The sequence below is a fragment of the Carcharodon carcharias genome, chromosome 17, assembly GCF_017639515.1.
Source record: "Carcharodon carcharias isolate sCarCar2 chromosome 17, sCarCar2.pri, whole genome shotgun sequence".
NCBI classification, from domain to species: domain Eukaryota; kingdom Metazoa; phylum Chordata; class Chondrichthyes; order Lamniformes; family Lamnidae; genus Carcharodon; species Carcharodon carcharias.
This window is the reverse complement of record NC_054483.1, coordinates 2,345,890-2,356,754: the sequence shown is the minus strand read 5'-3', so window position 1 is coordinate 2,356,754 and position 10,865 is coordinate 2,345,890. Positions and strand designations below refer to the sequence as shown.

At 44.9% G+C, this 10,865-nt stretch overlaps 1 protein-coding gene across 1 annotated transcript in view; it reads left to right on the top strand.

Moving 5' to 3' along the window:
* The first annotated feature begins 2,532 nt into the window (after window positions 1-2,532).
* pax8 (paired box 8) overlaps window positions 2,533-10,865 on the top strand; it is a 95,377-nt gene continuing 87,044 nt past the window's right edge. Inside the window, exons 1-3 of the mRNA XM_041210195.1 lie at window positions 2,533-2,768; window positions 4,609-4,806; window positions 6,259-6,344. Of these exons, the coding sequence (XP_041066129.1) occupies window positions 2,533-2,768; window positions 4,609-4,806; window positions 6,259-6,344 (520 nt within the window). The remainder of the gene's footprint in view (window positions 2,769-4,608; window positions 4,807-6,258; window positions 6,345-10,865) is intronic.

Here is a 10,865-nt window from a genome sequence, read left to right as displayed (position 1 = left end):
AGTCCAGAGCTGGAGGGCAGATGAAGCTACATGTGAGAGAGTGAATGGTGATGTCCCTTGAACTGAGTGAGTGAGATCCCTATGGACGTGTGATGAGTTTGGGAGTGTGTGAGTTGAAAGTGATGAGAAGAGTGACTTACCCTGGTGGAAGGGAGGAGATCATTCATCCTCTTTTGGCACTGGGTGGCTGTCCTCTTTTGCAGGGCATTGGCACTGACCACCTCTGCCACCATCTCCCACGCTGGATTTGTCACCTTGCTTGCTTGTCTTCACCCAGGTAGAGTACTTCATGGTGGACCTGCACTGCTTCCAGTAGGCACCCAAGGGAGCGTTGCTGAATTTGGGAGCAGCATGTCTCCTCCCTTTGGCAGCCATGATTTTGCAGAAGCTTCTGGTTCCTTAAAGGGTGCTAGCTCTGTGCAGGGGTGCCCTTTAAATATGGAGCGCAGGTTACTGAAGGCCTGAGGTGACATTGGGCCAGGCAAATCAGAGGCTGCCCCACCAGTGATCCGGCATGTTTCCAGGAATGCATTATTAATGAAGCAGGATGTGTCGGGAATGGGACCATTTTTAAAAATTCATTTATAGGATGTGGGTGTCGCTGGCTGGGCCCAGCATTTATTGCCCATCCCTAATTGCCCCTTGAGAAGGTGGTGGTGAGCTGCCTTCCTGAACCACTGCAGTCCATGTGGTGTAGGTACACCCACAGTGCTGTTAGGGAGGCAGTTCCAGGATTTTGACCCAGCGACAGTGAGGGAGCAGTGATAGAAGAGCAGCGAAGTCAGGATGGTGAGTGGCTTGGAGGGGAACTTCCAGCTGGTGGTGTTCCCAAGTGTCTGCTGCCCTTGTCCTTCTGGATGGTAGCAGTCGTGGGTTTGGAAGGTGCTGCCTAAGGAGCCTTGATACGGTGCAAGAACCCATCATTGTCGCCGTTGGGTTAAAATGTCCTTTTTCCCTCTGGCTACCACACTTTGTGCAAATCTGGAACAATTGCGCCCTTAGTTTCAGGTACAGCAAGTGATTAGGGAGGTAAATGGAATGTTCGCCTTTATTGCAAAGGGGATGCAGTAGAAGATGGAGAAGCCTTGCTAAAACTGTACAGGGCATTGGTGAGATCACACCCGTGGCTGAATTTTACACCGGGTGGGGGGGGATTTTACGGTCCCACCAAAGTCAATGGACTTTAGGGCAACTCAGGGCTGTAAAATTCCACTGCACCCAGCCCCCTCCAGAGTACTGCATACAGTTTTGGTCATCTTAGTTAACATGGACTCATATTGGGGACATTTCAAAGAAGTTTCATTAGGGGTTGATTCTTGGGATGAAGGATTGTCTCATGAGGAAAGTTTGAGCAGGGGTGGGCTGATACTCATTAGGAACTTAGGAAATAGGAGCAGGAGTAGGCCATTCATCCCATTGAGCCTGCCCCGCCATTCAAACAGATCATGGTGGATCATCTACTATCTGCTATCTCCATAATCCCTTGATACCATTAGTCTCCAGAAATCTATAGATTTCTGTTTCAAACATGCTCAATGGATGGGCTTCCACAGCCCTCTGGGATAGAGAATTCCTAAAATCCACCACCCTCTGAGTGAAGAAATTCCTCCTCATCGCAGTCCTAAATGGCCTGTCCCTTATTCTGAGATTGTGTCCCCTGGTTCTAGACTCACCAGCCAGTGAAAACATCCTATCCACATCTACTCTGTCACGCCTGTAAGAATTTTGTAAGTTTCAATGACATCACCCCTCATTCTTTGAAACTTTAGTAAATACCAGCTCAGCTTCCTCAATCTCTCCTCATAAGACAATCCCAGGGATTAGTCTGGTGAAGCTCCATTGCAACCCTCAATGGCAAATTCGCTTGGCTGTTTAGAAGAATGAGAGGTGATCTTATTGAAACATAAAAAATTCTGAGCAGGCTCAACAGTGTAGTTGTGCAGAGGATGTTTATCCTTGTGGGGAAATCTAGAACAATGGGGCACAATTTCAAACTAAGGTGTCACCCATTTAAGACAAAGATGAGGAGAAATATCTTAGTGTTGTTAATCTTTGGAATTCACTGTCCCACAGAGCAGAGGAGGCTGGGTCATTGATTCTATTCAAAGCTGAGTTTGACAGATTTTTGATTGACAAGGGGGTCGAGGGTTATTGGGGGGGTGGGTGGGGGGCGGGGGGTAGACAGGGATGGAGGGTTGAGGTTACAGTCAGATCAGCCAAGGGCTTAGTGAATGTCAGAGCAGGCTCGAGGGGCCAAATGGCCTACTGCTGCTTCTACTTCCGATGTTCCCCTTTCAGGCCAGAGAAATGTTTAGCAGTGGGCAATCTGCAAAGGTGGGGGGGGTGTGGGGGGTGGGTGGGGGAAGCAAATGGGGAGAGTAATGGATATGCTGTACTAAAGGAAGATTTGTCCAAGGCTGGGTCTGAAAGGTGAGAGGAAAACAAGAAGACCAATTTTCATGTAATGTGGAAAATAATCACGGTAATGCTTCACATCATGTAATTTAACAAAGGAAAAATACTGTACCCACAATGCTCGTGAAAAATAACTTCAGGCAGCCAACTAAATCAGGTCTAAATGGACTGTGCTCTTTCCTTTCAGGACACGGTGGAATAAATCAACTGGGAGGCATGTTTGTGAATGGAAGGCCGTTACCTGATGTAGTAAGGCAGCGGATTGTGGATCTCGCACATCAGGGAGTGCGACCCTGTGATATTTCCCGACAGCTCAGGGTCAGCCATGGGTGTGTCAGTAAAATCTTGGGCAGGTAAGAGTCAGCATTCTTCTAGAAATTAACCCCCAGTGAAATTAATATTCTTTAGTTGATGAATGATGGAGAAGGACAAGTCCCAAAGTATTGGCCACCAAAACCTGGATATAACACCATATTCAACGGTAAAGAAGCACATTGGGTGTGAATCCCAGTCTGTGCCAAGCCAGTCTGATCTCAAGTGGGGTTAGCAGTAGGAATGCTACAACTGGCCCTACTACTCTTTGGTAGGGAAGGATAAAAGCCAGCTAGAGTTTCCCTTCCAGAAAGCTAGCCAGTAGCCTACTAAACCCAATGGCCAGGATTACTGGATTGATGAGTGTTGACAATGGGCTTGGTTGTGCTGATTCTGTTGTTAAATTTGCTGCCTAGAGTCACTGTTTCATGAATAATTGACACTTAGGTGTGAAGTGACTGGAGGAATGCCTGCTGAGTATTTCCAGCATTTTTTAAATTCACTCACAGGACATGGGCTTCACTGGCTAGACCAGCATTTATTGCCCATCCCTAATTGCCCTTGAAAAGGTGGTGGTGAGCTACCTTCTTGAACCGCTAAAGTCCATGTGGTGTAGGTACACCCACAGTGCTGTTAGGGAGGGAGTTCCAGGATTTTGTCCATGTGGTGTAGGTACACCCACAGTGCTGTTAGGGAGGGAGTTCCAGGATTTTGACCCAGCGACAGTGAAGGAACGGCGATATATTTCCAAGTCAGGATGGTGAGTGGCTTGGAGGGGAACTTCCAGGTGGTGATGTTCCCATCTATCTGCTGCCCTTGTCCTTCTAGATGATAGAGGTCACTGGTTTGGAAGGTGCTGTCGAAGGAGCCTTGGTAATTCCTGCAATGCATCTTGTAGATGGTACACACTGCTGCCATTGTGTGTTGGTGGTGGAGGGAATGAATGTTTATGGATGTGGTGCCAATCAAACGGGCTGCTTTGTGTGCCTGCTCTTGTAGCCACAGTATTTATGTGGCTAATTCAGTTCAGTTTCTGTTCAATGGTAACCCCCAGGATGTTGATAGTGAGGGATTCAGTGATGGTAATGCTACTGAACGTCAAGAGGCAATGGTTAGATTCTCTATTGTTGGAGATGGTCATTGCCTGGCACTTGTGTGGTGCGAATGTTACTTGCCACTTGTCAGCCCAAGCCTGGATATTGTCCAGGTCTTGCTGCATTTAGACATGGACTGTTTATATTTTAGATTTTCAGCATCTACAGTACATTTCTCTCCTATTATAGGCTCCATGCTGAGCATTTGTAAGTATGATAAGTTTTAATTTGAAATGAAAAAATATTTATCAGTCAATGCAAAGTATAATTTTTCTGTTATCAAAGCCCATTTTTGTGGTTAGAAATAGCACATTATTGTAGATGAATTGATTGATGCTAATTTATTGGAAGCTTTTTTCATTTTTAAACATGAAACTAAGAGCCATGCACCAATAGGATTTGTCGCTGTTAGTTCAAGATATTGTCATTTGTTCATGGGATTGTTGTTTGTGGTGCTTGTGATGTTGCAGTCTTTTGGGTGCTGCTGTCCAGATATTGCACAGGGCCAGGTTCAAAGAATTGGGGCTGGCTGCATAACATGAATGACTAAGTTGTGTGTAATTGTCTGACAAAGCCATGGTTGTAAGGTGTATCATACTGAAACCAGAGCTTTCGATGGACTTTATAATTAGAGGCATAGAGAACAAAAGCTAAGAAGTTTTGCTAACCTATATAAAACTGTTCAGCTCCACTGTGACTAAAGTTCCCAATTCTGGGCACATGAAGGCTGTGAGGGGGAGATCCAGCCATATGCTGTTTTACCCTTTGACTCTGAAATGTGTCACAGGTACTACGAAACAGGCAGCATTATGCCAGGAGTCATTGGGGGCTCTAAGCCCAAGGTTGCTACACCGACAGTGGTGGAGAAGATCGCAGAATACAAGCGGCAGAATCCTACAATGTTCGCATGGGAGATTCGTGACCGGCTACTTGCAGAGGGAGTATGCAATAATGACACAGTGCCTAGTGTCAGCTCCATTAACAGGTAAGAGTTGTAGGTTGCTACATCTGAGGGAAAATCTATTTTTCTGTCTGTGAAATTCATGCTTAGAAAGATGAAGGTGGTCAGAGCTGAGGAATGGAACGCTTTCCACTTGAGACTGTCAAATACATCCAGGTCAGACACAGCAGGGATTAAACACTAAGGTAAAGCTCTCTCCACAGTTTCCCACCAAATACTCCCAGGTCAGTTAGAGACAGAATAAAGCTGCCTCTACACTGCAAAATCTGATCACAGTCCAATGGCACCCCGCTGAAAAATGTGTCTGGACTGAGTTGGGCTTGGTTGTGAATTGGCTGCTAATTCTCACTTCCGAGACTTACACAAGATATTGCCACTGCCCATGGAATCCAAACCCCAGCAAGAGTCTTTCAGGAATGGAGAGAACCTGGAAAACAATGACATCAGACCTGTATATATATGGTTGTGCTTTAAACGTTTAATAGTCGTGAGAAATCTAAAGTCTAAATTCCCAAATTATAGAATAATTATAGCAGAGAAGGAGGCCATTTGGCCTGTCATTTCCCTGCTGGCTTTCTGCAAGAGCGATTTAGCTAGTCCCACTCCCCATCCTTTCCCCACATCCGTACAAGTTTTTTCTCTTCAGGTATTTATCCAATTCTCTTCTGAAAGCCCTGATGGAACCTGCCTCCATTCCCCTCTCAGGCATTCGAGGTCATTGAGTAAAGACGTTTCTCCTTATGTCACCTCCTTTTGTGATCACCTGACATCAATGACCTCAGGTTTTCCATCTTTCCCTGAATGGAGACAATTTCTCTGCAACTCCTCTGTTTAGATCCCTCAAGATTCTGAAGGCCTCAAATAGGCTGCTCTATGATATTCCTCCGATAAACAAGTATAGATTGAGTCAGCTCAGCAAAAGGAACAGTTTCATGCACAATGACTGTCAGGTTGTGGGAGAAGCATTTCAACTGCTCACTGCCAGGATTTTTGCTCTATCTTGTTATCAGTCCCTACGTGATCAAACATTTCAGTTTGGTAGATTAACGTGTTTCAGGCCCTGTGTATTCAGACAGCAAGAGTCAAAGATTTCCATTGAAAATGAAATCAGGTGGCAACCATCAAACCCAGTGCCTGAAATGGGCAAAAAGACGTTGAGTCTGGTGAGATCCGTAATTGGTTCCAATGGCCAGTACCATTGTTATTAACTTGTCTCAGCTGAGTGCCAGTGCTGGTTACAGTCTACATGGAAGTGAAGTCTTCCAGCTGCTACACAGCAGCAGCCCTTTCTGTTGCTAATAGAACAGGATTGATGATGAGTAAGGAGACATCTGCTCATGTATCTTCTTGGCTTAAGTGCAAGAGAATGTGTGACAGAAGCAGTGAAAAATAAGGGGAAAGAAATAAAGAATAGGAACAGCAGCTTAATAGGAAGAGCAAAATTGGAAAGCTAAATAATTCCCTTTTCATTGTCAGAATTATAAGAACCAAAGTGCAGCAACCATTCCATCTACCTCTCGAAGACCATTCTGGTACGAGGCTCAGTCCTGGACACACGCTGGGTAAGCAAAGACCAATATTTTTAAATCACAGAGATAGCCAGCACACCTTCTGGTGTATTTTATTCTCGAAAAATCACATCAAATTGTTGTTTGTTCTGTGACGTGCTCATAGTGGAGTGTTTGTTCTGTGTTGTGCACACTGTGCAATGCTTTTCCTGTGAAGTGCGTGCAGTGTGGAGGTGTTCTTGTGATGTGCATGTGGTGCAGTGTTTTCTGGTGATGTGCGCTTAGTGTAGGGTTTTTCCTTTGAAGTTGTGCATGTGGTGCATGTATTGTTTCTCTTTTTAATGATGCACACAGGCCGTCGACATTGTAGCTGAGCTAACTTTATCAATAAGACATGAACACATACCTGCAGTGTCTGAACTCTGTCGAGATAGGCTCCAACATGTGTTATCTGATCTTCAACCCCCAGGTCAGGTGACTCTGTATATAATACAGAGTACTGTACAGTATCTAATACTGAAGTCCACCATCACAATCAGTTATTACCATGACATTTCCTTTTTTAAAAAAACTTTTATACAACTCAAGGACACAAAGTCTCTTATCTATTCTTTCTCTGTTTTGATCAGTCTGTTTTGCCTTTTATTCTTGTGGCTTTTTTCACAATTCTTTCACTGGATGTTCTAAATGGTGACAGAGGTGATCTTGAAGGACAAGGGGCCTTCTCCAGCTCTGCGCCACTATCACCCCTCTGATAGTTTTCAGGACTCTCAGGCACTGTCAGGTTATCTGTTGCTTCACTGGTGCGTTCTGGTTTTGGACCTTCAGCTACGCTTCCTGGTTCAGAGCAGGGTCACGTTTTATTTATTTTCCGTAAGAATTTCCAGCTTCTCCTGTACTGTTGTCCGTTTGGAGTCTGCACCATGTAAGACCTTGGTTCTCCTGTGATCCTTGTGGCAACAGCAGGATTTCAGATCCCGTCATGCTGAATCCTCTCTCTCTCTCTCTCCCATGTTCAGGTCAGGCAGAGGTCAGGCGCCTCGATCAAAGTCCGGCTTCTGCTTCTGCTGTTTCAGTTTGAGCAGGGTCCTGCACGCTGTAGTTCACTGGCTGGCGTGCAGTTGGAAGCTTGGTTCTTAGTCTTCTCCCCATCAGGAGCTGTGCTGGAGATGATCCAATGCTCTCCAATGGAATATTCCTGAAACCCAGCTGAGACCAGGGGTCTCTTCCATCTGCCTTTGCCTTCTCCAGCAGGTGTTTTAAGGTTTGCACAGTGCGTACCACCATTCTGGTGGATTTTGGATATTTGGAACTTGACGTTGTGTCAGTCCTGTGCAAATCTGTGAAACTCAGTGCCTGAGAATTGTGAACCGTTATCTGAGATGAGCACTTCAGGTAGGCCGGGCGAGCAAACATCGATTTTAAATGATTTATTACAGTGATGATCTTACTTCCATTTCTCAGCAGCACAAACTCAAAAAAACTTTGAGTAATAATCTACTTCTAGCAGGTACTCACTGTTGTCAAATGTGAACAGGTCCACTCCAATTTTCTGCCAGGGCCTGTCTGGAACACCGTGTGGTTGAAGTGGATCTTTTTGTGATTTACTGTACTTTTGGCACACTGCAGACGTATTCACCATTTTCCCGATTTGTGGTCCCATTCCAGGCCAATACACCACATCTCGAGCTCCTCTCCTGCATGTTTCTGTGCCAAGGTGACTTTCATGTTTGCGCTGCAGCTATTCCTTCCTCAGTGTTGCCGGAATTATGATCTTTTCTCCCTTGAAAAGTATTTCTTCTTCTGCTACATGAAGTTCCTCATGAAAGTCCCCGTGCTCTTGTACAGCAGAAGGGGCTTCGCTCCGGTGTGTGGTCCAGCCAGTTCGCACAGTCTGCTGCAGCTTCCTCAGGGTGGGGTCGTTCTTGGTCGCTTCCCTGATCTCATCCAGTTTGGTTACAGCTACAGGTAAGTTCTTTGTCAGCTTGTGAACCTGTGCTTCTGTTTCTTTATCCTCCTCCTCCCTGATGGGTAGGTATGCACGTGACAGAGTGTCTGCGATGTACTGCAGACGCATTAGTAATCTTTGGATTCTTGGTGGTGCACAGTTTAGGGTCTTTTTAACTATAGTTTCCAAAGGGGTATGATCATACTCTACCTCCAGGTCTTTGCCATAGATAAACTGGTGGAAGCGTTCTAGGCCAAACACAATTGCTAGCATGTCATTTTCTATTTGGGCGTGCCGCTGCTGTGTTTCAGTCCTTGCCTTTGAAGCGAATGCCACTGGTGCCTCGTTTTGCAAGAGGTCGGCTCCCAGGCCAGTCTTTGAAGCGCCCACTGAAACACCTGCTTCACTGCTCTGTGGGACACGGCTGGAACTGAATTAACACCAAAAGGTAAGCATAAAAACCTGTACCGCTGATATGGTGCACTGGAGGTACAGAGATATGAGCTGCGTTCATTCAGCTTGATCTGTCAGAAGCCTGAACTCGCATCCACGACTGAATGGTATTTGGCATCAGCTAGCTTACCTGTGATCTCTTCCAATGTGTGCAGCTGGTGATGCTGTCTTTGTACTGCCTGCTTTAGGTCTCTGATTTTTCTACAATTACATTTGGATTAACCCACTTTGTCGGTTTGCCAATTTTCTTGATGATGTGAAGTTTCTCCAGTCTGTTCAGCCCTGCTTTCAGTCAGACTCTTGGAATTACTGGGGCTGAATTTTAACCCCCCCTCCCCCCCACCGTTTCGGTGGGGACAGGGCTGTAAAATGCATTGAGCCATTATAAAACCCATTGAGTTAAGAGGGAACGTAAAATCCCACTGTCCTAAAATCCTGCCTCTGGTATTTTCCTGAGCACATGTATTTTGGTGTCATGGTGTGATCAATCTTGATGATGTGTTCTCCTTTCAGGCAGCCTATTCCCTGGAACATGTCTTTATACTCGCTCAGGATGTCATCAGTGGTGACAGTCATTATTCTCTTGATTAGCTTTAAGTTTTCACAAGCTTTGATTCCAAGAATAGGTTTTACATCAGTTTTCACCACTGTGAATGGAAACGCTTGAGGCTGTTTTTTTATAATTCACTTTAAGTGTGCACTTGCTTTCTACTGCAATTTTTTCACTTGTATATGTAGACAGCTTCATTTTTGTTTTAGTTAGCTGTTTTTCTTTGCTTACCTTACGATACGGGCTTATGAGAATGACATTTGCTTGTGCCCCTGTGTCAAGCTTGAAATTCACTAACATACTGGCAATTTTTAAATCGACCTTCCATTCATCTTCTTTGCAATTTGTTGTTATTGTACCAACGAGAAGTTCCGTCTCAGTGTCTATGTCATCATCTGCAATCGTGTGCACTTTCTTCGATTTACACATCTTGGCCAAGTGATTTAGTTTATCACAGTTCTTACACTGATTTCTGTAGGTTGGACAACTAGTTGGTAAATGCTCTGTTCCACATTGGCTGCATTTTGATGGCAGTTTTATTCTTTTTACCTTCAGGCTGTCTGTTTGTTGCTTCTGTTTAGCTACATCTAACTGCTTGACCGTGTGTGGCTTGTAATCTTCTGTCATCTGTTTATTCTGCCATTTTGTTGTCCCTGCCACTCTGTAGATACTTATTGCTTTCTTCAGCATGAGATCCACTTCTCTCAAAAGCTGTTCTCTCTCAGAGTTATTTGCAATCCTGCAAGTTATCCTATCTCGGATGAGTGATTCCTCAAGCTCTCCAAGTTCACACAATTTAGCTCGGTTTCTCAGATCAGTTATGTGCTGACATGTGTGCATGTAAAAAAAATCGGTACCTGTCATAAGTGATGTTTTTCTTAGGGCTGCAGTAGGCTTTGAATTTTTCCATTATTTCTTTCAAGTCATTTCATTTTTCATCATTTTCAAATGTGAAATTGATATAGAATTCTAGGGCTTCTTCCCCCTGCTCTGTAAAGAAAGCTGGAAGACTGTACCTGCCCATCACTGTGAGGTACAGTTCAAATCGCTGCCAGAACCTCTCCAGTTTTTGGTGAGATTTCCCTCCAAACTGAGCTCTGTCGGTGGTTTCAGATCCTCCATTGTTGCATCTAGTTTAGTTCTGATAACATGTCTTGTTTCTGTTTTTAATGGGGCACACAGGCCATCGAAATTGTAGCTGAGCTAACTTAATTGACAACACATTTTCCTGACATGAACACATGTCTGCAGTGCCTGAACTCTATCAAGACAGGCTGCAACGTGTGCTACTTGACCTTCAACCCCTAGGTCAGGTGACCCTGTACATAGTGCAGAGTACAGTATAGCATCTAATACTGGAGTCCACAACAATAATCAGCTGCTATCATGACAGTGCAGTGTTTTGCTTATGATTTGTGCCTGTTGCAGTGTTTTCCTGTGATATCGTGCATGTGGCGCAGTGTTTTTCCTGTGACGTTGTGTTACATAATGCAATGTTTTTCCTGTGGCTTTTGAGTGTTTGGTGCAGTTTGGTGCGTGGGGTGCAGTGTTTTTCCCTGTGACATGCGCTTGGTGCAGTGTTTTCCATGTGACATGCTTGTGGTGCAGTGTTTTTCCCTGTGAC